Source organism: Perca flavescens, chromosome 24, assembly GCF_004354835.1.
Source record: "Perca flavescens isolate YP-PL-M2 chromosome 24, PFLA_1.0, whole genome shotgun sequence".
NCBI classification, from domain to species: Eukaryota; Metazoa; Chordata; class Actinopteri; order Perciformes; family Percidae; genus Perca; species Perca flavescens.
In genome coordinates, this window is record NC_041354.1 from 6892562 (window position 1) to 6920194 (window position 27633).

General features: G+C 39.0%; 1 protein-coding gene across 1 annotated transcript; it reads left to right on the forward strand.

Annotated features, from left to right (window-relative positions):
• The first annotated feature begins 17136 nt into the window (after nt 1-17136).
• Nucleotides 17137-27407, forward strand: ndfip2 (Nedd4 family interacting protein 2). Its single transcript, XM_028571781.1, has 8 exons — nt 17137-17470; nt 21710-21944; nt 22506-22636; nt 23038-23125; nt 23518-23642; nt 23748-23814; nt 23948-24054; nt 24424-27407. The coding sequence occupies exons 1-7, from the start codon at nt 17444-17446 to the stop codon at nt 24049-24051; spliced, it is 777 nt and encodes a 258-aa protein (XP_028427582.1). The 5' UTR covers nt 17137-17443; the 3' UTR covers nt 24052-24054; nt 24424-27407.
• Nucleotides 27408-27633: the final 226 nt, after the last annotated feature.

Genomic DNA, 27633 nt, shown 5'->3' on the forward strand with positions numbered 1-27633 from the left:
ATGCATGACACTCCGTATGAATTTCCATATACTGTACATGTAGAGCAAGCTAATACAATAAACAGCCATTTCGGACATGCAATACAATTTTAATAAAATGTTGCCTGTACATATCCCCAAACTTGTTGGGAATGTATTCTCTTCAACTATTCAGGTGCCCTTGAGCAAGGCACTTATTCCCTGTCTGTTTCAGTGCAGCTACACAGTGACAGTTGAAGACTCCCAGTTGGACATCTTTTGTGTATGAAATGAACTTTATGAATGTGTGCCAGAGTGTTGTTAAATAAGAGTACAGTAGTTCCCCAGATAAATAAAGACAAAAAGAGACACTCTGCAGTTGGAGGTTATTATTCGGCGCCGTAACTTGTCCATTTTTTGCGCCCTACTCAAGTGCCACAAAGTTCATGACGATTTCTTTAGCGCCTTGTCAGTACAAGTGTTAAAAAAGTAGTATGAACATCTGAGAAAGTTTTTATTTTTGTTTAAGATTTTTTTTCCAGTTAATATCAAGTGTTCAAGTCTTTACAATATCAGCTTGTACCTAAGGTGTCTTAGCAGTGACCAATCAGATTATTTCTGTCTCCAGAGCAGTTAAGAAAGGGTTGTATAAGTGTTTGGCATGTGTTTATCCCGTTTATTACCCATTTAGATAATTTGCAATTGTCAGCACCCAAGTGAGTCACAGTGTGGGGTGACCATATGGTAAGAACAGTAATGTTGTCTATAATCATAAATACAGATATGGACTCAATTCTTATGTGGTAATGAGATGGTTTAACTAAAACAAATCAATTTAATGTTAGTCTATGTAATAATTTTGCACAGTTTGTGGATTTGTATATACATTTTCCAGACTGTCCGTTCCAGAAAACGACCATTTTTAGTTGTTAAGCAAACGGTAAGCAAACCCTTTTTCTAAATAGTAGATCAATGAGAGGAAGCTACACCAGAACCCCACAACTATAGAGTGTAATGTGTATTTACAAACAGGGTTTCCTGCTTTAAAGCTAATGATTAGAAGTAGGCCATTAGAAGGAGGTCAGAGCCACTAAAGGGACTCACACAGAACTGTGTCTACCTACACAAAACTATTTTTGATTTTATCAACACACAACAGCACAGTAACACAGAATATGGGGGAAAAAAAACATGTTTTCAGCTACTTAAAAGGTTTGGGCCCGATAATTCGTACAGGATGCTCAGAAAAGCAAAGATTACATCTGCCCATAATGCTAGATTACCCAAGGATGCTGATACAGTACCATAGACTGTTTAAAATATGGACATAGTCTCAGTGCCACAAAGTTCATGACGATTTCTTTACTGCCTTGTCAGTACAAGTGTTAAAAAAGTAGTATATGAACATCTGAGAAAGTTTTTATTTTTGTTTAAGGTTTTTTTTCCAGTTAATATCAAGTGTTCAAGTAAAAATGTAACAATACTGGAATACTGTCATTTTACTATTCATTTTCTTTACTTATATTTATTGTTTATTTATCTGCTGCTGCAACAGTGTGACTTTCCCCACTGTGGGATTAATAAAGGATTTAGAATCTTGAAAAATGAAGCTAAAATTGGGTGGCTCTGTCCGTCACCATCTTGGCAGTGACGTCGGCTAATCTAAAAAATGGGCAATGAGGCGGAGCATGGATGGAGCTGAAGAGGGATGAATGAAGCCTACAGTCTACACTTGCCTCCTGTGATGGCAGCCCACCTGTCACTCAAAGTGGAACACCCTTAATTATGCAGAACTTTAAGCCTGAATATAATTTAAACGGTTAAATTATACAAAACAAATCACCCCCTGGACAGTTGTCATGAAGGGTGAACTTAGATATAACAGTTTTTTTGTACCAGGCTGTTCACATGTTTAATCCTGCTGTAAAGTTGGCCATTTTAACATGGGGGTCTATGGGGATTGACTCTCTTTTTGAGCTAGCCTCGAGTGGCTGCTCGATGAACTGCAGTTGTTGGCACTTGCGTATTAGCTTTATTTTTCAGCACCAGAGGTTGCCGCTTGTACAGTACACTAAACCTGGATTAACTAGCAACTGTAAATAATACATGACAATTAATCAACTGTATGGACCAGCTGGGTATAGGTAATCCAAGCAATGCAATTCATTACGGATGGGTCCGTCTTAAATAATGTAGTCTCTATGGGACCACTCAAAGATAACTGTGAGCAGTTGTGGTGGGTTTTACTCAAATTGTAGGTGACAACAGTGAGACAGTTAAACATGTTTGGAATGTCTTAAGAAATTCAACACCTACTGATGAGGGTAATTTAAGCAGAGGCAGGGAATCAAACAATAAATTGCAATGGTGCTATTGTCCCACTGACAAGAAGCATGAGTTGACAGAAGGTCTACAGTATAATTGTACTGGTTAGCTAGCAACAAGCATGAAGGTGTGTTAAAACATTTCTTAAACCAGACTTTAGTGCTAGTGGTAGTCACTGTGGCCTCTGCCATTTACAGCAAACATAAAACTGCAGGAAAGGTGTTGTGGAGAGATTCTGTAGCTTTGAAGCTCTGATACATCGGTGTCCTCCACCAATTCGACATTTATTAGACATGAGTACTACTCAGCCTGTAGAAACATTTGTTAAAACTGTATATTATGGCTCTGGACAAGCTTTCTAATGCGGCAATCACGCAATATCGACAGCATGAGGGTGCTTTCAGACCTGAGCTGTTTGTCAGAACCCTGGAGCGTTTTGTCACATAATCAGGTCGGTTTCAGGGTGGTGTGTGAGCTCATTAGAACTCTGGTGCGGACCACACAACGGAACTCAGGTTCGCTACCAAGTGCACTAGAGTTTGTTCACTTTCCAACTTACGGACATATATATGATTTAACTGATGATGACTTTCAAATCCATAACTTTTAATGACCTCACTCGTCATCTGTGTAACAAATAATCATAATCTGTCTCTCTCATCAGGCTCTACTTCAGAGTCTAAGAATGAAATGCTCGAAAAACTCGCTGTCTTGTCAACTGCTCATTTTGTTCGCCTTCTTCCAAAATATTATAAACAACGTAAGACCGTACAAATTTGGTGTCTGTCCATTATATCTGAGACCAGGAATGGTGTCGACGAGTTTCACTCAGATATTCTGTCCAGGACGATGCCCTGTTTCAACTGTTTTTCCATTACAGCTAGATGCATCACATTTCAAACCCCATGTGACGCATTTTGTTGGTTTTGGAAAGAAAATGTTGAATGAGGAAATAGCCTCATGGAATTTCCTTTGAAGCGTGATCACCTGCCCTACATCCCAGGTAGAGAAAATATATATAGGCCATATTACACTTTTAACGCATTATGACTTAAAGGTCCAGTGTGTAACGTTTTTAGTTGTTCATTATCAAAATCTGCGTTCCCGTTCACAAATGTATCCTTTTTTATGAATATTTACCACCACCATCAATTCCAAGTATTCCTATTGGCTTGGAATTTTACATTTGCATTTGCATGAACTGGGGTAGACGCTCCATATTCATGCGCTATCTTGAAATACGTTAGCCAGTAAGGGACATACAGGACGTACTGCTCCGCCTTTCGTGTTTTCGCTGTCACATGATAACCTCATAGGTGCTGCTAATGGGTATTGTCGCTTCCCGGCCCCGGCAAGTTTGAAGAAGGAAACATGGAGGACCACACGTATTCAAAATCCAAATTTCAGGAACAGGAGTTTTTTTTTTGCCCAGAAAAAGAAAAATGATATTGAAAAGAGCAAGAGACCGGCGTCATCAGAAAAAAGGCGTGAAGGCTACTGTAGCTGTAATATGTACTTTGAACTGTGTGGCGCGAGAGAGCTGATTGCGATATATGCTCTCAACGCTAGATGGGAGAAATTCCCACACATTGGACCTTTAAGAAAATACTGAGCTTGGCTTACTAAAATGTCGTAGATAAAAAAAACAGGACAAGCTTCTATATGTTGTCCAGTCAATATGTTTGTTTATCCAACTGTAACTACCTACCTAACTTCCTACTCACAGTTCTTGCCTCTGTACCGTCATATTCAAAGAAGCCAAAACACAGATTTCCAACTTCTGCTGTCAAACTGTTTCTAGCACATCAGGTCCCCAGATCATTTCTGTTCTCAGTTTTGAGAGGAAAAAAGAAATACAAACATACTCCTACTCTTCAACTTTGTCAGGTTCCTTTGCTGTGTTGAAAACAACCTCACCACCAGTCCTTATTTTAGAACATCCAAACAGATAAATAATTAATAAATAAAGGATTAGAATAAAATAAAGGAAGTTCATATTGAAGCTTACCGTCCTGCCTGTTTCTCGGGAGGTCAGTGAGAGGCTGAGATGATAGATGACCTCGGTCAAACAAGATGCCAAGTCACTAATAAAAAGCACTCCAGGGGGCCATAAAGCCAAAGTCAACAAAAGGTTATCGGGGAAAAAACACAAAAAAGCAGCTTCCTCTCTTTGCCTTGCTATCACTCATATTGATCTTATTGACTCGGTCTGGATCCTGATCCTTAAGCTTTTAAAAGGAACAAGCTGTTCACACACACGGAAAAGGAAAAAAATATGGCAAGTGATTACTAGATGGATAAAGGCCTTAGCCTCTAGTCTTGACATCATTATCATGCAGTGCAAAGAATCTAGATCTGTATAATTGCTCAAAGAGTAAAGCTCAGATATCAAGGGTGATGAATATTGTCAAAACTATACACAAATCATAGTTCTTCGTTCACAGGCAATAAGCCTCAAAAAGACTTAATGGGGGGGTGGGGGGGGGGGGTTGCAGAGGCATTGTTAGGCATGACCTTAAGCAGAGTGGAACTCTAAAGCACTGTGGTAAATGACTTATTGTTTTCATAAAAGAGCAGCTAAAAGAATGTGAAAAAATTAAAAAAAGGATTATTTCTTGTCAAGAATTAGACATAGATTAGATACAACTTATTTCTCCAATTGGGAAATGGGGTCGCAACAGCAGCAAGCAAAATGAAAACAATAAAAATGCACAAGGACATGCAGGACAGAAATATGATAATTATATGAAATATTCTTTGGACAAGCAATATAAATAGGTTAAACAAGACCAAGAGCCTACAGCTAGCTAGCAGCTCTGTGAGCCTAAATGCTAAATGCCAACATTAGCCTGTTCACAAGGAACGTGCTAACATGCTGGTGTTTAGTAGGTATAATGTTTACCATCTTCACCATCTTAAGCCCTATTCCCACGGGACAAGTGTAAACTGGGGACCCCGAGTAAATTGTGATAATAAAGACGTCGTCTTTTTACTGATTACAGTGTGATTACTGACCATATTTCGACAAACACAGAGGTCGTGTGAGAATAACCGTACCGTGCAAATCGGCGTCTCTGTGATTTGGGTTCGTAATTGCTGCGTTGCCAATTTTAAATTAAAGTTTTGACAGAGCGTTGATATCATATCCGTGGGATAATGTCATGAACACTATGTGGAGCTGAGGCTGATGGGTATTTCAGTACTTGCAGGTATTTGGTCATAAACCAAAGTATTGAATACCTTGACATTTAAGTGACGTTGGCTAAAAAGTCAGGGGATCAACACAATTATTACAATTTGTCCTGGGGTGAACTTGAATGTCTGCACCAAATTTCATGACAATCCGTCCAATAGTTGTTGAGACATTTCACTCTGAACCAAAAATGTTAACCTGCTAGTGGTGCTAGATATCAACTAAATAGATATGTGTTAATTTAAAGCAAGACTTTGAATAAGTTGGTATTTTGAGTAAGCTGGCATTTTATTGCTTAGCCATACTACATCTGGTATAAACAGTAGCTTATGGTGGCTAAATTGAGCTAATAGCAGTAAACTTCAGATAGAGAGCTTAAGTCCTGATGTCATGGGGCTAGACTATTCAATAGCTACTGTAACTCAATACACTACAGCACTTTGTGAACATTTAAAAAAATACTGCTCCCACAACAATTTACTAGTGTGGTAGCGTGGGTACTTGCTTCATTGCTAACTCTCTTCTAAAATCAAATCATAACAGAGTTATCTCGAGACACTTTACAGATAGAGTAGATCTAGACCACACTCTATAAATTCCAAAACCCCAACAATTACAGTAATTCCCTCAAGAGCAAGCATTAGCAGTGGCTGTTGCGACAGTGGCAAGGAAAAACTCCCTTTTAGGAAGAAACCTCGGCAGACCCAGACTCTTGGTAGGCGGTGTCTGATGGGGCCGGTTGGGGGTGTGATGAACAGTGGCAAATAATAGTCACATTAAAGATAATAGTCACATTAAAGATAATTCAGTCGCCTTCGTCCATAATTGCAAACGTCCTAGCTAACTGCGACCTCCGACTCGCCCATGGATTTGCCTCGTCTGTTGAGCTGTGATGTTTAGCCTGCGATGGTCTACGCGTCATGAAAAATGTTTAATGGCCGCTCTTTATGACCTGTAGCTTATGGTGTCTAATGTTAGCAAAACTTTTTGCTGTGTGGTTAAAGTCTGTTTCTTAGAAGTCTCAAAAGTCACACTGTCACGCTTACACAAAAGTTATGTTAAACTTCAGCAAAAGTTTAAACTATATACTAGAATCTGTTTTATAACCCTAAAAGACAAGTTGCATTAATGGGAACATTAACCTACTTCACAACATCCACTTCTTCTCTCCGTCTATTTAAATGGAAATTGAATATGCTTGCCCACATTGTGCAGTGATGAGAGGTCGCCATTTTGTAGCACTCAGAACATCACTTGCTGCGACATAAAGACATTTCAACTTCTAGCATAGCGGTGCTATACTGTACTCCAAACAAGCCCTCAACAGTCGCATAGCAACAGCTTCCATTGCCTGGGCTTACAGTAGATGTTTTTAGTGCTGCTTTTTAAAAACGAGGCACCCTGTAGACACTGGGGCCAAGTTTTTCTGATGGGAATATGAATCAGCTTAGCAATACATTTGTCCTGCGTTTTGTTGTGTTTTTGTCGGAAGCGCTAAGTGGACAGATCAAGGTGTGTTCTCAACTCTGATGACTGACCCAAATAACCACCTTCAAGCCCCAAAAACTCCCGAGGTGGTGAAGATTCAGCCCTTGTTTCTTGTTGAGAAACTAACTGAATGAATTCTTTCTGATGTCTTCTTTCTTCCTCCCTCCGTGCCTGCCAACTGACATACTTTCTTTTAATTCATCAGCAGCATGGCGAGCAATGGAGGGAGCGTGGGAGAAAGTAGGAGGGAGAATGGGAGGATGGAGAGAGAAAGAAAGTGTGTTTCAGCATCAAAAGACTGTCTCGGAGACTAGGGGGAATACATTGACTCTTCTATGTGCTTTTTGATGATGCCTTTCTGTTTTATGAACTCAATGATACACAACAGCAGCAGCAGCAGCAGCGTATTAGCCTACTTCTCTCTTTACTGTTCTCACCCTCATCTCGCATGCTCCCTTTCCATCATCAACACTCATTATTCCCTCTCTTGCATGCACCTTCTTTCTGGTCTGTCATTATAACATGTCTTTTATTTTGTAAGACTTCATTGCATCAGCTGGCAAGCAAGGGCGTACTGTACAAGACAACTATTTGATGCCTCATCCTTACAATGAAACCCTTAAGTCCCTAGACAATACACTTTTCTTGAAGATGCAACTACATATCCCTGAATCATTAAACATTTAAAAGGGCTATTCCCCAAGTGTCCGATGCTACAGAGAATAACATGTCTTATTATGTATGACCCAGAAACTCATATCTTGAGTCACATCTGCTCATTGCAATAATTAAGAAAAAAAACAGGCTCTTTGGAAAAAGATTAAAGAGAATACTGACCACTGTTATGCTTTGTCAAACTGGAGAGGAAGGTTTTATACAGTCTAGCTTTACATTTGTGGCAATAAGATTTAACCCAAACTAATGTTATCCAACTAAAAAGGAAGGAGTCTCTGTATGTATGTATGTATGTATGTATATCGGTCCTTCAAATTTCTAGACCACAGTTCATTTACACCCCTGAACGGCATGCTGGGTACGGCTCGCTCTCCGTCACTGGCTACAGTACATTGAAGAACAGGTGTATTGCTCAGGACTCAAGGAAGCACAGTGTTGAGTGTTAATTTGTTTGAATGAGCGGTTCGGGAGAAAGCTGCAAGTAGCAATACTGCAGGCCAAGCAATCGGTTGTTCCGAAGTGACACATTTTGAACGGCATTGCACTAGTGTTTAATTGAACATGATTGCATATCTGCATCTGTAGTTGTTCAGCTGTCTTTATCTCTTTGGAGAATACAGTACTGTCAGGCTATTTGATTTACTAGACAACATCATCAGATGAAAATTAAATGCGTAAATTGGCACACTGTAATTGACAGGAGGCTAGACATTTATCCACTTATCTCATAGATACCATCTGAAAGCCATTTTTAAATGTCAGTGGGCCCAATAGGATCGTCATCTTTGTATTTTGGTTTGCATTATCAACTTTTATATGTACCCTACAAACATAGGTCAAAGTACTCACAATTGTATTTAACCACAGCTGATGACATACTGGTACTTGGCACTTGGCGTCATTTTCAGATGGCAGGTGTTTAGAGTGAAAAAGCTCAGAAAACCCACTGTGCACTACCTGCCCAGCACCAGATGGCTATCAGAGAAAGTTAACTACTAGCTTGAGCATTTAGCAGTTAAGGATACAGATATCTTTCTCAGGAGATGTTGGAGACCAAACCGGCTAAATGGAATATTGGACATACATTATCCAGTGGAAAGAAGCACAACTACAAAATTAATGCTAATGTTGCTCCGTGTCTACTCAACGTTTATGTAAGCTACTGTTTGTTAACACTTTAGCCATATCCACTTTACAGTATAAAAAAAAAAAAAAAAAATTAAACAACAGTGACTGAACTGGCATAAAATTGAGGATTCAAATGCAGATGGGTTGGGTCAAAAACACTAAACTTGGTCAAAACACAACTGTTAGGCAGTCAGATACACTGACAAAACCAAAAGGGGCTGAGGCACATAGATTTATCTCAAAATAAAGTGTCACACATACACAGATAGAACAAGCTGAGGCAACACAGACAATCTGGTCAAAGTGTGATTGTTGGGCTGGAGGTTAATATATAATTGGGCTGATGAGTAATGAGGAGCAGGTATGTAGAAATGTGACTGGTCAGGTGAGGGTTTAGGTGGAAAACACACTGAGGACAACTAGTGGGCAGGTGAGGAATAGCAGGTTCCTCTGCAGGTTTTTAAATTGACTACATCAAACCCCAATGTATGAGTTTGGAAAATTCAGTTTGGGTATAAAAACACTTGATCTCTTTGATTCAGACAGCTTCATTCATTCCAAATATCCAAGTCTAAGTGAAGTTCTCCAACATGAAATGTAATTAGTGCACTTTACCACTGTTTCCTGAGTTTTACTTGCACTCAGTCATTATACAAACTTCGAACTTCTACGAAAATTACCATCTTAAAAAAGATGCCAGATGCGGTGGAATAATTTAAATCTCAGTATATCATGGCCAAAATAATGTTAGAGGTTTTATGAATTATTTTGGATGACATTACTAGACTTTTTTTTCTTGTTTTTTAGACTAAATACAACATGATATCACTTGTTACACAGCCACGTTTTGTTTGCGAGTGCACATTCTCCATTTTCTGTGTTCAGACATTATCAGCCTGTCCCCCCACCCCGTCCCCACAGGAGTGCTTTTATTCCCTAGGCTCATTATAATCAGTACAAAGTGAGCCGTGGCTGCCAGGGATAGCGGGAGCGTAGACACAAAAGTACCTTTGTTCTAAATGTCGCCATATATCTCCAAAAAGGTTAACAAGGCTGTTTTATCATTCTGGTTGCAGGATTCTCATCAAATGTATTTAAGTCACACAGTAAGTATCACCATGCTATTCTATAGAGATCAATATGGGATCAAAAGGAGAAAAAACAAACATTTAAGTTAAGAAATAGGAAAATTGTATTTTATAGGTTAGGTTTAGTTTTTCCGACAAATTGAATGCACATTTTTGACAATGAATTCGATCACATTTAAACACAGTGTTAATCATCACACCAAAATGCATGAGAGTATTTGAATTTCACAAGTACGATTGAAAATTTAAATTATTTAAAAGAAGTGACAATTAATGTGTTTTCACAGCAAGGTGAGATAAAAAATATATAGCACCTCAAAACCTAGTGTTTTCTGCCCTCTGCTGGACGCTTTAAGTACATACAATATACATGCTTACTCTGTATGCTGCATCCCCCCCATCACAGATTCACACACCCACACATTCATCTGCAGACACAGAGAGGCGTGTACGTGTGATTAATGCTCTCCGTTTTCACATTTCTTGCTAATTAGCAGCTGCTTGTATCTCATACTGACGGTTATTTAAAAGACATTTTATTTAGCCTGTGTCGAAAGAGGCATAGACATCATAATTACACGTTAAATTACTCCATGTTTGTAGTTTGTGCTGTACAGGGTCCAATTTCAAGGACGGAGTTTCTGCTTATTTACACTTCTCAATTACTGCTCTATTCTCATATACAGCCAGTGTGGGCTGGATAAATCCAAATCGTTGCAGCTTATTCAGTATCCTTTTAAATGTTGATATATTTTGTTACAGATGTTTGGATTTGGTATATTATGATAAAACAAGTGCAAGCACTTATAAATAATGCATGCAAAGTCTTCATTTTATCTAGATATCAAAGTCTTGTTATAGGCTTTTAAAATTAATAAATTCAATACATTTCAAAGTCAGAAAACTATGAAGTCTTTATTACTTGAGGCCTTAAAAAGAAAAAATCTTGCCAATGTGTTATGGTCTAGAATCAGAGAGAAGTGCACCAAAACAGTATACAAGCAAGGTTACCTCCCCTTTCTCTGCTTTGCCCTCCCAGAGAATTTGGCCCACCCATGAGAGAGACATCATGGCTTTCAAATGAGCAAAGTGGCAGTTGGTCAAGGCCACACCCCCACCCTCCACCTTGCCCCCCCCACTCTCCTCCTCAATAGCTTCAGACACAGAAATGGCACATCCTAAGGAAAGCTCATTGTGGGACTGGCTCTAGTGGCTGTAGTTCTGCACCAAAGCTGAATTTCGGGAAAGAGACTTCAGATACAGTATTAGGGGACCACTAAGGCCTATATAAAAGAGACTTCAGATACAGTATTAGGGGACCACTAAGGTCTATATAAAAGCATCCAAAGAGCACCATGTCATGGGACCTTTAAATGCTACTGTATTTCTGAATGTAACACAATTATAATTGATACCTAGATGGATAGGTTGGAGGGGTGACGGATGTGTCAAACAAACAGGACTTTGACCCAAAGGACAGTTATTTGTGTTAACGCTGAGTTATTTTAACTCTACGTAAGAAACCCAACTACGTTATGTGCGTAATTACGCCATGCATGGAAGTGAAGTAACGTAACACATGTACTGATTTAAATCCAAACACATTTTTTTCCTTAACCTAACCAAGTACCAACCTAGTACGAAGTGTTGCCTAAACATAACCAAGTAGTTTTGGTGCCTAAGCCTAACCAAACTGACTGTTTTACAACTTTAACCAGTTCTAGTGTTTAAAACTATGAAATGTTGAATGTTGATGGCTTGAAGGACTTGTTGGTACAGAGCTAGAGAGATGCCGCGTCTCAATTTGCACACTTCTGTACTTACACTTGCTATTTTGAGTGCATAGTGTGTTTACACTGATAACGTATAGCAAAATTCAGTACACTACAGGTACCGGTCATAGCCATTACGATCAAAATGAATGCTGGAGACTACTCGCCCTCTACGGTCGGCACTTTTGCTACAAAGCGGAAGCTACGGGATCGCCAACGTATTTTCAAACTTGTGAAAATGGCAGGCAAGAACGCTGCAGTATGCATATGTAAGTTACACATTTGTTTTTGTTAATTTAATTAATAAGTACTACTATACTGTAGTCGGATAGTGAGAAAACAAGTCAGTATATATTTTGGCATGTGACAATAGGTGGCAGTGATGCTCCGTGCGGTTGCAATTTAACATTAAAAAGAAGAATAGAAATTTCCAGTCAGTGCGTAACGGCTTTGCACGATTTGAGACAAATACTACCCTGAAGCTACCGTCTGAGAGGGGCTGTGCTGTGTTTGTGACTCACCCAGATACTTCTCGTCCGTGCTCCGAAACTGAGTGTAGCTGTTCAGTTTTAAAAAGGTGTATTTACAAATCGTTCTTCAGTCTTCTTTGTCTTCGTCAGTGCCCTCTTCCAGTGTGGAGCTTTTGGGGCTTACAGGCAGGGTTGGTAACCATTTCCAATATACACTTCTTTTTTTTTTTTTTTTTTATCTATTGCAATAAATAACTAATGGGCTTTGAAAATGAGCGAAAAAGATCCGTCATCTGTATCTGCTGTAATCTAAGGAAATGCTACTTTCAAATCGTGCTAGCTTTTCAACATCACCGACCCTGCCTTTAATTGAGTCAAACACCACCTGCAGCTCGTTGGGCTTAATTAACACCACACCCCTCATATGACCCTGTCCATCGGGCTGAAACCACACCTACTGCCTAGCAGATTCACTGAACCATCACAGTACATGGTGTACACAGTGTACTACATGTAAGTGACACAGCGATAGTCTCTTCATGTAACATTGTCAACGGGAAAAGATTATGGGGACTTTTGCAAAATGGACTTTTTCCTTTTTTAGGATTGTGGGAATGGCTGTTGCTATAAATTATGTTTAATTACTAATATCAATAAAGATACAGTGTAGTCCTCTGCAACAAAACATCCCCCTGAATTATGATCATTTTTGTAACAATGTACTGTATACTGTATGTAGCATTTTGGAAATATTTTGAAGTCCTCTATACAGCCTTTCTTGTAATGCAATTTTCCACACACGAAATGTAAATCAACTCAAAATACATTGCAGCTAGACAATTAATTGCTGCTTGTGTCCTCGCAACGCTAACAGATGTCATCTCCTGTAATACACGATCCCATCGGCCTCTAACAAAACGCTCACCTCCAGTCAAATAGCAAAGCATTCACAGCATAAGAATGAGTCTACCACGCTTAAAAGCTACAGCATCTGACACCCACTGTTTTTCTTTATATAACACCTTTTCTACAGCACCTATTTACCTTGAAATGATGTTGCCAAGTAACAACATCCTGATTGTGTGCGTGTGTGTGTGTGTGTGTTCATGAGTGGGTGTCTTCTGGCAGGTGTGTGTGAGTGTGTCAGTGATGGATGTTCTGAAGCGCAATTATGGGATCTGAAAGTGGGTTTCTAACAGCAACTGGGCAAATGACTTCAAGTCCTCTTTACTCTCATGCAGGTCTGCTGCTTTAAAAAGGTGCAGGCAGGAACTCATATATCACTACTACACTTTGATCCTTAATGCTGCTAATGCCTGCTGCCTTGCAAAGGGCAAAACACTTTATGATGCAGGATATTGCTTTTTTTTTGCGTCACACCTCACGTCTTTTTCACATTTCGTCTAACCCTTTTTTTACCCTCTCTGTCTCAGCATGAGCTGCTTAACTGATACATGTACTACAGTAATCCCCTTCTTAGCGAATGGGATTAATATTTAATTCAAGAAGAGCCTTTTATCAATACCTCGCTGTGTTTTCAGCGTTCGCTCTGTTTAGGGTGGCTTTATCCAGCTTTTGGCAAATTGAAGGAATGGTAAGTGTATTAATGTAGTAGATTGGGCAGATATAGGAGTGTAAGAACATTGTCTAATCACACACTGGAGTTCTTTCAAGAAAGTATCTGCACTACTTTAGTTTTAGAGGGAGCATTTATTAGCATCTTGTTACAAATGCAGTAGAGTCACTAGGGTTAAAAAATGATGTTGGTGAAAAATCGCACCAAAACGTTCTATGAGCAATGCATCGCATGCACTACATTCCTATTATTCTAAAGGAGAAACACAGCTGTAAAGGCTTTGTACAGGTTATACATCTTTCTAAAAACCTGATCTATCCCTTTAAAGTCAACCCGTAATGGTTTCTGAACCTCTTTGTGCTTTATCCTTGAAACTCCAGTGCTTGCATTCATAAACGTACCAAGAGCCTATTGTGCACTGATCCACAGTATTGCTGATCCAGGATTAGCCCAGAGGCAAGAACACATGATAGAGTAAATTTCAGAATTAGGTAAAGACACAAACCTGCATCATCTATAGGGAATTGAATGAAATCACAGAATCTTTGGCGCTGAGTAACAAACACACACAAGCAAGCAGGCTAAACTATCTTGACTGTGAAATGGCAACAGTGTTATTTTGTTTGAACAGAGAGCTGTTAATGTTGGCAACATATTGCAGGAGTGCAGCACCCCCCCAGTAAACTCACAACCTAGAGCGAAAACCATGAAATCCATCTGAGGTTATTCTCTGCAGGAGAGGGCTGTTTTTTTTTTAAAGAGCTCAGGGTGTTCAGGACCTGCTTGTTTCTGTGGTGTTACACACAGAGAAGGACAGATCTCTTGGTAACTGAAAAAAGGATCACCAAGGGGCTTTACTGGTAAGAGATGCTGAAGGTGAAAGGTAGTAAGCAAGAACAACACAGCAAAAGTTCAAACTATCAAAAAGAGTTAGACTACATCTTAAACTGTAATGCTAAAGGTCACAAAGTTTTCTGAATCTGTGAGTAATAATCTACAACATGGGTTCTACTTCTACAGGTTGTTGCTTGGAAAGTGCATGCATCTCGCAAAAAAAATATTAAAAACTGCAGATTTTTCTGGAGCTTTTTACAAATGACAAATGACTTGTTCGTCCATAGGACTTGCTGTCTGTGTTGAAGTTAAACTTGATCAAGGCCACGATGTGGTTAAAAGCTCCAGAAAATGCTTATTTTGTTAAATGTAACCGCATATTGTTAACAGCAAGGTCAGCAATGCAATCTGCCATTTTTACTTATGAATTCTAATTTATTTATTTTTTTTTTGTGTCATTATTCCATTCAAAACTTATTTATCACACTAAGGCTTTAACATATAATAACACAGAAGCTAACATTATACCAACATTATACTACGGAATGCCAAAGAGTCTATAGATCGCTGAGATGTGTCCATTTGTCTTTCATTCAAGGCCAGATTGTCTCTGTGCTACAACATGAGTTATAGCTGTGAAATTTTGCTCAAGCAGAGGCCTACTGCCAAACTTTTCAGCGTTGGCCTATTTTTTTCTACTGATACCATAAAAAAAAAAAACTACACAATGTTTTTAAATGCAACCCACTTATACTTTTGATAATCATGGAATTATTTACATTTTTGTGACATGTCTTTGAAAAACTAAGGCATGTAAACATCCAGCAGGTCAGTGATATAAAGGGGCTTTAGCTCCACCTCGTGGCCCATTTAATTCACAATTTTTGTATGCATTTGCGTCATCACGCTTGCTCAATCCGTGGAATTCCGGTAACAACCCCCACCATCAAGTTAGCCAGAGTCAGACTAAAATCGGAAATAGTTGAACTTGGCCTTCAAAATAAAACATCTAAAGCCCTCAAAAAAACTTTTTAGCAGACCACTTAAAAAAAAAAATTATAAAACAAAGCTTATCATCTAACTGTCATTTTCACACAGATTGGAACACTAAACAACTGCACCAAAAAATACATTCTTCAAAATTATAAGATTTTAACGGCAAGTAACACGTCACATTCACAAGAACATCTAACACACTAAGAGTGAGTACTACACAATTCATTTAAAAGCAGTGGTAGAAAGTAAATTTACTCAGGTACTGTACTTAAGTACAGTTATGAGGTAGTACTTTACTTGAGTATTTCCATTTTAGGCTACTTTACTACATTTTAGAGTGAAATTCTATGGTATGTATGGTAAAGTATGTTATAAGATATATACGACTACTTATTATAACACTACGTTTAATGGCAGCTATAGTTACCTACTTACTTTGCAAATTAAGATTTTACATTCAGAACATATGAGTTTCTAAAATGTAATGACATATGATGCATTCAATTTAACAATATATTAGAGTATATAAATTATAATTTATTATAATAAATTAGGAGGGGGGGGGGGAGGGGGGTACAGTGCCTTGCTCAAGAGCAGTGCCCAGGAGGTGAACTGGCAACTCTCCAGCTACCAATCCACATTCTGTACTTTGGTCAGTACTGGGACTTGAACTAGCGACCCTCCGGTTCCCAACCCAGGTCCCTACGGACTGAGCTACTACCACCCCTCGGCTCGGTGTGTAAGGGACTTTAGACCCAGATATGGTGATAATACCGGAACAAAATGATGTGAAAAAGAGACGCAAAACTACCACAAAGGGACACAAACCGGACACAAAGAGACACAGAATGTATGGGAGAAATTGCTTCTTTTTTAAAAAAGATTGACTAATTACATTTTCTTGAGGAAGGACGCAGTATATAAATTAGTTAAAACTGTCTCTACGTTGACCAAGTAATGTGTTAATGAAACAGTAATAATATAATATAGCCTACTTTACCTTTGATACTACGTACTAACATTTTTAAGGCAGAGCTCCCGGAGTTCGGAAGTTATTGTTAATTAATGTATTATTACTTTGATATTATTTCTGTTACTCAAACCGTTCGCAAAAGCCACGCCCCCTAGTTATTGTTACTACGCCCGTCAAACAATTGAGAACCAGACACATAGCCATGGCTGGGTTGAGCTCCATACCTATTGGTATAAGTGATTGGTTTTGGAGTAATGCAGCAAACATATCCTCCAGGGCACGACAGAAAGGGCTGCAATATGCAGTGGAGGGATATGTTCAATGACCGTCAACCCCTTGCTAAATTATCTGTGTCGATAGCAACATGTGCTTGACAGGCTAACAGCTATCAGGCTGCCTGAATTTCCTACGGAATAATAAAGTATTTAATGTTCTAACTTTACTACTTTCGATAATAATGCTATATAGAACCACAACTGTTAACTTAAGTCCCGTTTTACAGATTGTAACTTATGTAGCTCCCTCTAAACTTTTGGGGTACCTGGTGTCAGACTTGCAGGTGCCATAGGCGCATCGTTTCACCATCTTGCTGAAACCGCAATGTTTGACGGGGGTCCTTCTCCTTAGTTACAGTTGCTGAGCTAGAATTGGACGAGGACCGTTCGAGGGCGGGGTTTTGCGAACGGTCATTGCATTTTTATATATTTTATTTTGAAATATTTCATAGGAAGTATCAGATTCCATGAGAAGTTTGACTCAGTATTTCTCTAAGCGAGTGCACAGCATAGACTCTATGTGCCCCGTAGATTGCAGCCATTTCTGTCATCGGTCTGTGTCCTGTAATTCTACGTTGTTTGGGAGAAGTATCTCCTGTCTGTAATACACATTTTGGAGTAACGTTTACAACAACTTAGATTTTCCCTATTGTTTTCTCGGCTGGCTTGCTTGCCAGCTGAATCTCGTCGGGATGGACCCAGCAAGCCGATACCAAGTGGTGAGTGAGGACAAATGAGATCAAAACAGCGTTTGATAGTTTGGCCTGCATGTCACAGGAAACAAGGCCTTGCTAGAATCAGCTATGGAATAATAAAAAAAAAAAAACTATTCAAGTAGAATATTACTATAGCTATATTACGTAGTCACGAATACAAAACATGTAACGTTAATGTTAGTTTCCTTCTGAGTGATTAGTTACTTCTGTTGTATTTTAGCTTCATTTATTTTCTCGAATTGTTTTGTTATGGCAGTTAGCTAGCCTCTCAAGCACTTCCGCATCTTGTAGCTAGCTATCGCTAGGCCTCGAAAGTTAACGTCCTATATATATATATATATATATATATATATATATATATATATATATATATATATATATAATCCTAAACTGTGTTACACACTTATTATACATTCTCTTGGGTATACTTACTTACTAACTATGACACCTTTGTTAAGTTGCACGACTGTTGACAAGCTAACACAAGTGTAAAGAAGCTTAGCTGTAACGAGTTATTAACCGGCTAATATTTAATGTAACGTTATTTTAAATGCACTTTTTAAAGCCACTTAGCTAGCTAGTCAAGTGATATTAGCAAACACCCCGGTTAGGTATTCAAGACCAAAGGGCTAGTAAGAGTCCTGTGAACGGAATGATAATAATAACAACAGGGTAACTAATATATATTAAGGTGTGACTATATTGCATCTCCTAGCAGACATTTTACTAAGACATTCAGTGAGTTATTCATGGAAGTCTTCTTCTTTAGATTTTAACGGCAGTTGGCATTACTGCCTCTTATTGACAATTTCTCAATATCTATTTATTCAGACCAATACACTACAATTTCCTAAAAACACCAGTACCTTTCAAAAACGCAAATTCATGGAAGTAAACGTTGTGTTCCCAGTAGCCTACTAGTCAGAAGCAATGCGGATGTTGAGTTTAAAAAAGGGCAACCTCACAATATGGTGAATATTTGGGTTAACTGGCATTTTAAAAGTGGAATGTATTGCTGTTCTAAAAGTGTTACCAGGCGTGTAAAGTAACAACAGTGGCTGAGATATTTTGGAAACGGTTCCGGCCATAAACGTCCGCTTTGTGCTCTGATGCCTGTGGTTCTGGGTATGAGAGTGTGATAATCCCACATGAACCAAAGCAAATCAGCATTGTGCTCTGTCTTTGCAACACTGAACAAAGTGCAAATTTCAACAATAATCCAGTTTTTTGTAAAATAACATTAGCACAACAACAAAAATCAACTTTTAGACAATGGATTCCCAAGGATTATTTAGATAATTTACATGTTCAACACGTCCGGACCAAACTGATAAAAGTTATGTGATGTTGTGGTTTGTAGACAGCCCGGTCTTCATTTCATTATGCCTACACTTACACTTTTCATTCCTCCCCACATTTTGCACTCTAGCTGTCTTATTCTTCTCCAAATAATACTTAGATTTCTGCAAGTATGGGGCACTGCTGCTCTGAGTGGGCTTGCATGAGTTTTGGGTATATTTGGACACATGAGGAAGCTTGTGGCTATGAAGATCTTATGTAATCCCCTGTGCGCGGGGGTGCGTTATGCTTTGTCCTCGATTCCAAGCCACTAGTCAGCCACTCATTCACTCACTGCATTGTACATTGACCCTGCCCTGGTGGAGTTTTACAAGGTGGCTTGAATTTGAATTTTAGAATTTTATCTGCACGGTAACAAACAAAGTTCCTTTTAATTATGACCATGTTTCTTTGGTCAGTAGTTGATTGAGATCTGCTGTTATTACCTGTGACGTTTTAGTTATCAGTGTGATGTCAGCTGTTATTACGAAGGGTGTTTCCCCATCTGAACTGTGGTGTTTTACCACAAAAAGACTATAGCCACTTTGTCATGGAAAATGTTAACTAAATATGTCAAGTCATCTTTATTTATATAGCACATTTAAAACAACATAAGTTGACCCAAAGTGCTTTACAACCAAGGCAGATGGTTTTAAGTCTGCCACGATATATAGATAAACATCAGGCTACATAAATAGAAAGTACATGACAACCACAACAATACAAAAAAGCAACTGACATGATAAAACCAATGTCAAGTAAAAAAATGGAAGGAAATTAGGGGAGGGAATTTCAACCTATTTGTAGTCAAAACTAAAGCAAGCTTGAAGGGTAACTTTGGTTTCTTCCAACCTGGACCCTATTTTCCTATGTTGTGTCTAAGTGACTGATGGGAACAACAGTATTTGACATTGGTCTGGTATTAAGCAAGTCCGCTGCTGTCGGCAGCTACAATGTCACATTTCATACAGGGCAATTGCGCAGCTTGTATAATTTACGTTCACAAAAGTGCTTGTTTTGCCACTGACAGGCTCAGATTAATGTTCTAGGTTTTTGAACATATAGCCTACACATCTGCAAAATTGCGTTCGTTAAAGCCACCAGACTCCATGTAAATAAAAATAAAATAATTTTAGCATTGTAAAATACACTTCATTCAATACTGGACCCATTTCAAAGATTGTTACACCCATATAGAACAATATATTCTACATCTATGGTTACACCTATCAGTCACTTTTTACACACAAAAACATAGGGAAATAGGGTCCAGGTTGAGAAAAAAAAAACGAAATCACCCTTTAACACCAAAACTAAAATTGCAAACTGCAATCTCAATAAAGGTATTTGACTAAAACGTTAGAAGCAGAAGGGCTATGTTTGGTCTATCAACACAGGTCAGCAAAACAACAGTCTACTATTTCATCCCAACTTGGAAATTGTGTTCTAGAAATCTGTTCTTACAGCCGTCACTTATCCTTACCACACGCGTTGTTCCGAAATTTTGTTTTACGGCTCTGAACAAGATGAACTTGCTCAGCCACATTAAGATAGCATTTGCTAATCTTTGCTTTGTGTCAGCAGTATAACACACGAATAGCATGCAGTTGTTATCTTATAAAACTGGGTAGTGTAGCATTATCCTTAAGGTGAGATACCAGTGAATGAACCATAAAGCCACAACAATATATGTGCTGCTGATTTTATCAAGGTCAATATCAGCTTTATTGATATTATTGAGCACAAGTTTGCATAATGCTGTCAGGGTTTGAGTTAACTTTCTTGAGGGGACCTCTTAAGGAAAGCCACAGAGAAGGTGATGAGGATTTACTCCCTCACTTTGCCCACCCAGATTTCCCACCAGTCGCTCTGTAACCGCCATGTTCCCGTTACCCCTCTGTAATTTCAGAGGGTGTTTGGCTCTTTGGTCTGGCAAAAATGTAACTGACTCTATCAGCTGTGGCGGAGACCCTTATTAACTGATTATATGTGTATCACTTTTCCAGAGACCTTCCTCTGTTGACATACTGATGTAGTCTCAAGTCTCTTGGGCTTACGATGTCAAACATTCTGCTGAGGGCAAACGGTTAAGTTCTTACCCTGCCCCAGGCAGACATATATATATATATATATATATATATATATGCATACCCCAGTCATTTTATTCCAACACATACTTCCAAATAGCAGTTCCAGTTGTAATCATGCGTTGTAAATTCTGTGGCAGCTTCACAGTAAAAGCCACCCCGTGTTTTGCCAGTTTAACGCTTTTAATGTGAAGCACGGCAGTAGGAAATGTTCGGTTTGCTTTAGTGGTAAATAAATACCGCTGTGATACAGTGTAAAGAGAGTAAGCAGTAAAGAGTGAAGCTGTCATCCCTGAGATAAAATGGAGCTGGTTTACATCCCTTGTAGGTAGGCAATCGGAATACAGTGGAGAAATGGTGGACCCGCCACGACCAGTAATATATATATATATATATACACACTACTAAGATGTAACCCATTACATACTGTATGTCATTGAAAGTTGTTCCTCCACACATATTGTGTTGCCCACTTATTCAGCTTGAAAATCAATTCAGCATGACCCACATTTTGTGCTGACAAACAAAAACAGATTGTACTCATTTAGTTACATAATAACTACCCGCTATCAGAAAACAGTACAGATGTACGACTTAAAAAAACCTGGCTAAATATGTCGATAAAAATAACAATTGTCTTATGCCGTCCATTCTGCCTGGCAAAAAAAAAAAGGCAAGATTGATGCCAGTTTTAGGAACTTGGCACAGTGTGAACATCCCCTCAACAAGCCACACTTTTTGGCTGACTGATCAGCTGATCTGCTTGTGCCGATTCCTCTAACCCCCCCCCCCCCTCCCGTATCATCCTCTTCTCCAGCTGGACAATGAGGATGACTCTTCGGAGGCCTCAACCAGTGAGCAGCAGCCTTGCACTTCTGCCACAGCCCAGGCTGGTAGGTCCAGCCAGGACCAGAACCAGAACCAGAACGGCCCGGCGCCTGCCGCCGCCGCAGCAGCAGAGGAAGCGTCGGGATCGGGGACTCAGGGGGAGGCGGAGGCACCTCCACCCCCTTACGCCTCCATTGACCTGGGAGCAACCGCTGCAGCACCTGGTAAGTACGGGATTACTTCCTATTTTGTCCATGCCCAGGGTTTTCCCTACCATCAATCAATGTGAGCATCAAAACTAACTATATTACTTGATTAAATGACTCAGATCTAATGATTGTAGTTGGTCCCCAGTAGACTTCTTAAGCAAGTTTTGTCTTTAATTATCTTCTCTAGATTTTACAATGCTTTATACATAGATATGGTAATAGTAATAATGGTCCAAAATGATCGGAAATTGCTTTTTTTTTGAAAAATTTTACATTTTCTTAAGGGAGGACCCCTAAATCCCCCACCAAATATACAGTATGTGCACTTATGTTTTCCACAAACCTTGGGACAACACTGTACATTTTCTTTGCTGCATCTTCATTTTTTTAATGTGGTTGCATGCTTCCTAAAATAGCAACAGCAGCAGTTTCAAGGCAACTTCTGGAGCGTCTTAACTCATGACTCAGTGTTCATTTCCATGACAGCATTACCACATTATGGGCAGCTACTTAGCTAGATACTGCATGCGGTCCCATTTCTTCCCTTTGTCTTCTCCTTCTCTGTTATTCCCACAGAGACTAGTTACCGTGGTGACTTCCCAGTGCCTCCGCCTTACAGCGTTGCCACATCCCTGCCCACATATGACGAAGCGGAGAAGGCCAAAGCGGCCGCCATGGCTACCTCCACTGTGGAGGTGATGCCACGGGTGAGGACAAACGCTCACACACATGCTCCTCTCGCTATTTGTCGCATTTTCTGTGTTTTTTATGGGCTTGTTTTATCAACGTTCTTCCATTAATGCAGTATAGATTCAGACCTGGGCTGCATTATATTTGCAGGCTATTCGTGTTGTGTTTGTATAATTTGACATACATGTCCGTAGAGTCGGGTTTATCTCGCAGCACGCTACATCTAAACTACCCCAAGCCAACGTACATGTAAGAACAAAATACATGGTAGTAATTAGTCATCACATTTTGTCATCACGTGAAATAGCTCTCAGGGTTGAGGGAGCTCGAACGTGTTTTGCAACCCATCTGTTGACTTTGTTACCGCATGTTTTTAACCAAACTCATATGTACATTTTGTTTGTGTGTCTGTGTCCAGGCTGAGGAATTCCCTCCCAGAGATGATTTCAGTGACGCCGATCAGCTTCGAGTTGGGAACGATGGAATCTTCATGTTGGCCTTTTTCAGTAAGTCTGTCTCATGTTAACATTTGTAATGTTTCTGTTATTTATTTATTTATTTTTTCAAATCCAGTGCAATCCAGTGAGACAAGGCCAGCATTAAGTGTTTGTGTTTTAGTTATGTAGTTGCCTTTTTTTTCTTTTAAGTTGTCCTAATCAGCCTATATCTCAAAAAGTCATTCCAATTCAACATCAATTTCCCAGTGCTTTTATTTTGAAAATTCCCATAGCCATTTTCAAAATAAAATATTACACAAAATGTAAATTAAATGTTACATAAATAAATGTTCCTTAATGTATCAGAAAATTAATAAAAAATTGTTAAAATGTCATGACTATTTTCTTTCTTTGTTGTTGTAAAGCAAAATGACTACATGTCTTTGTGTTTGTCCCTCTAGTGGCCTTCCTGTTCAACTGGATCGGCTTCTGCCTTTCCTTCTGTCTGACCAATACCATCGCAGGACGCTACGGAGCCATCTGCGGATTCGGCCTTTCCCTCATTAAGTGGATTCTCATTGTCAGGGTATGTTGACAATTGCTTTTTTCTTGCTGAATTGAATTGTAACCTCTTCATAAAAAAGAAAAATATATATATATGTATACTGAAAGTGATGATCTCTGTGTCCAGTTCTCCGACTACTTCACTGGCTACTTTAATGGTCAGTACTGGCTCTGGTGGATCTTCCTGTTGCTCGGTGAGTATATATGCAATGTTAGAAATGTTTTTTTTTTTCTTTTTAATTCATTTTTAAGTCCTTCATCTTGACATTTTTCCGACTCTCAAGTGGAGATCTCTGTTGCGAATTGAACTGTGCTTTCCCTCCACAGGTCTCCTGCTGTTCTTCAGGGGTTTCGTTAACTATCTTAAAGTCCGCAACATGTCAGAGAATATGGCCACCTCTCATAGAACACGCCTCTTCTTCCTCTACTAAAAGGTAAAGTAAAAGCTCTTCTAAAAATAAACAATAAATCACAAAATCGCTGCTATTGCTATTGGCAATTCTGACGGTATGATAACCTTCAGCAAAGATATCACGGTATTGCGGTATTGCAATTACAGCTTTAAAATGTCTGGGTAAAAAAAACAAAAACTTTTTTTTTCTTCCCATTGAACACAATATATTTCATTTGCAAACACACTGCACACTGACAGGGAGAGAGATTTCTAAACTGCACTTTCTGTCCTTTAAGACCCTTTAAAAAAAGCTTGTTAAATTTGAGTGGTTTTAAAACCGCGACTTTTTCAAACCGGTAACCGGCCCATGCCTAGCTTGCTCTAATGATTTTTATGTTATGTCCCACAGGTTTCCACACCATCACCATTCCTTTCCGATGTGAAGTTCCCTCCCTCCCCCTCGAATAACCTGAGCGAGGAGCCTTGCAGTGCAGAAAGGAGACGGGGAAGAAAGGAAGGTTAAGACGTAGGGAGAAAGTGTTACCGGTCTCATTAAAAGCATAACGCGGCTCACTCTGAACTTCTGAACCGAGCCGAAAAAAATGAGTCCACGATGATCTATCTTCTGGCTTCGTTTTCATTTCTCATTTTCCATTTTCCTTTGATTCTAAACACAGTTTAAAAAAATAAATAAAAAAACAGTCCCACATATGTGTCAAGATGTATCTCTCAAGAGTAAGAGTGCTTTTCAGATACATTACCATGGTTACCTGAGGCAAATTCAGCCTCCCATAATGAGATAGCCAATATTTTAAGAGCTAAATGAAAGCACAATGAAACTATTTCAACAAAACGGCATCGTAAATGTCCTAAACACAAAAGTTCCTCTAGCTCATTTGTGTAATCAGCTTATGTTTGAGAAAACCTCTGTCCAAAAACTTTTGGAATTTATAAAATAGACAACGTGCAGCAATTGGAAACCTACTCCGAGCCTTCGATGTTCAAATCTCTTCTTCCAGCTTTGTCTACAAAAGCACTAGCTTTGCCATTCCACATTTTTAAGTTCAGGGTGCTTTGAACAAGTCTTACTTTTAAACCGCGATGTAGCATTTTTACGCCCTCGTTAACGCGCGGCGTGGCCAAAATCTCCTTTAGTTGACAGTGTGCATCCTTCTAGCATCTCAGCCTCTCTACCCTGAAATCAATTAGGAAGCCGAGAGGAAAGATGGAAGATTTTCATCTCAAGGGCACTCAAATGTGCACGTATGACCAAAAAACCAGAGTAATGCAGTGATCGGTTTACATATCACAGACCCAGATGCATTTAGTGTTTTTAAAACAAACACAATTTCCGACTCGCCCACGCTCATTTCGTTTACCGTGACATGGCAAAATAGGACAAAGTACAGAAAACAGCTTGGAATAAATTGAAACTCTTTCTTAATGTCAATGTTTTTGAGACCAATCGTTAAATTAAGCCCCGACTTTGAACTTGGGGAGTTTTGAACTAACTGAAACAGGAAACAATTTTTCTGTCGATACTCTCTGAGCCACTGAACGGAAAAAGAGGAAGCCAGGCAGTCAATGAAAGTCGGTCAAATTTGCGTATTTACTAAAAATACTAAAACAAATATTGTAAACGGAACCTAATATGTGCTCTCCATACATTTGTCCTATTCTTTTTGCCTTTTAATGATAACTGTCGTGCTAAGCTGACCTATGCAGTAAAGATGTTCATCAATCATGACATTTTTTAGAGGGCTACAGTTTCTCTGTTTGAATCAAAGAAAAATAAAAAGCCTCTGCCTAACTACCAAAAAAACAACCACTTCATAATCCGTTTTTAACCATATGTTACAGTAACACGTGTCACCTTTGTGGGGCCCAGTTTATCAAAACAGGTCTGTAAAAGCTTTTTGTTCTTCTCAAACTCCACACTGGCAAAACCGTGTCCGTAAGCTACGGAGGAGCGCAGCTAATCAGTGGAGGCTCCCTGGACAAATCAGTGTTTCTAGACCACACAGGCTGCTCCAGGCTGATCGCTGGAAAGTGGCCCAAAAGCAGGACTATGTGGAAAGTGAGCTCCTGCTTCAGTGCTGTGGAAGGGGAACTGATAATAATAAGCATTTTAAATACAACTTGAGTAAGACTCTTTGGAACAAAAGAGTCATGTGCAATTTAGTTCTCTGTAATGACCTACAATAGTGGTGGAGTTAAAGTCCTGTGATCATGGAATAGTTTCGCCATTAGAGATTGAGATCAGGTTTCCGCCCAGAGTGAAGCGGGTGTTCATTTTTGGGATAAAGCTGAGGTGCCCTTTGAACAAGCTGCACAATATGTGTGTGTGTGTACTGCACACACTTGCCAACACAAGGATTTAAATTACCAGTAAATCAGAAGAAAAATGCAATAAAAGCTATTAAAATGTGACCGGTTCGGGCATGTTGTGCATGATTTGAACACGTGGATCTCTCTTTGAGATTTTAGCTTTTATGATTAGATTAAAAGGTTCTTTTCATTGCGCGAGAAGCTTTTGGTGATGTAACATAGCTCCTATTAGAAAGGTGGATTCTGTGTGGAGGAAAACACTTTTTAATATATGATAAGATGAGAACGACATCAGCAGATGTTGCCATATGTTCTCTAAGTGTAACAGCGATGAAGTCAGGGGGTACAGTCCAGTGGGAGTGCAGTAGTCTTTGAGCTTTTGCGCCATGAAAATGGAGCCTAACAAAGAAAAACATTTTTTTTTTTTTATTTCAATAACTTTTTTTGTCATCCAGAAAACAAAATGTATATACCAGCTTATGCCAATTCATAATATTTGCACTTTGAAGAACTTCTGTACAGTATGATTTGTGAATCTGCTTAACTTGTGGTGGACAGAGAAGAAATGAAAAAAAAAAATATCTTCGCCATCCAAGTTTTACAACTGGAATACTTAATCATCCCCAATAGATAATTTGCCTTTTGCACTTATTATTTTTCAATAATGATAATATTGATATTGTGTGTTTTGTTTCATCGCTTTTAGCCTAAACTGTGACAGCTTAAGTATTGCCCAACTTTTTTTATTCTTTTCTTTTTTTTTATTCTGGTCATATCCAACTTTTTTTGCAATATCAAGGTCTTTCAACAAATTAAAGCTCTGCTGCATGATTTATCCACCTGAATGAGTGGGGTAATATTAGAATTAATCTAGTACAATTACATTTCTTTGTAAATAAATAAAGAAAAAATGAGAAAGCAGCCAAACTATTTTTTTTTGTCTTAAGATAATTCTTGTAATGTCTTCTGAAGCAGTTGTTGTGCATTTATCGTAACTGGAATGAAATTGACAAATGATTTCTTGCAAAAAAATGCCAATAAAGTTCAAAAGTCGGTTAAGTTTTACTCTGGATTCTTTTTTTCTTTTGTTGTTTGCACTTAAAACCTGAATTTTGTCAGTGTAACTCACAAGCAAGCTAGTATTTAGGCGTCAACATTTAATTCATGGACACTTAACTGGCTATCATCCAGCCAATCATCAGGCTCTTAGTGTGAAACTGACCCTAAACCAGCTTCATGGGCCTTTCTTTGTTGCCTTATCTCCCCCAGGCCTTCCGTTCATAGCTCAATA

Excerpts from the sequence above, each read along its gene's own strand:
- ndfip2 (XM_028571781.1), top strand. The coding sequence starts at position 17,444 with ATGGACCCAGCAAGCCGATACCAAGTG. Across the intron at positions 17,471-21,709 it reads CAGCAAGCCGATACCAAGTG|CTGGACAATGAGGATGACTC; the intron begins GTGAGTGAGGAC and ends CCTCTTCTCCAG. Across the intron at positions 23,643-23,747 it reads AGTGGATTCTCATTGTCAGG|TTCTCCGACTACTTCACTGG; the intron begins GTATGTTGACAA and ends CTCTGTGTCCAG.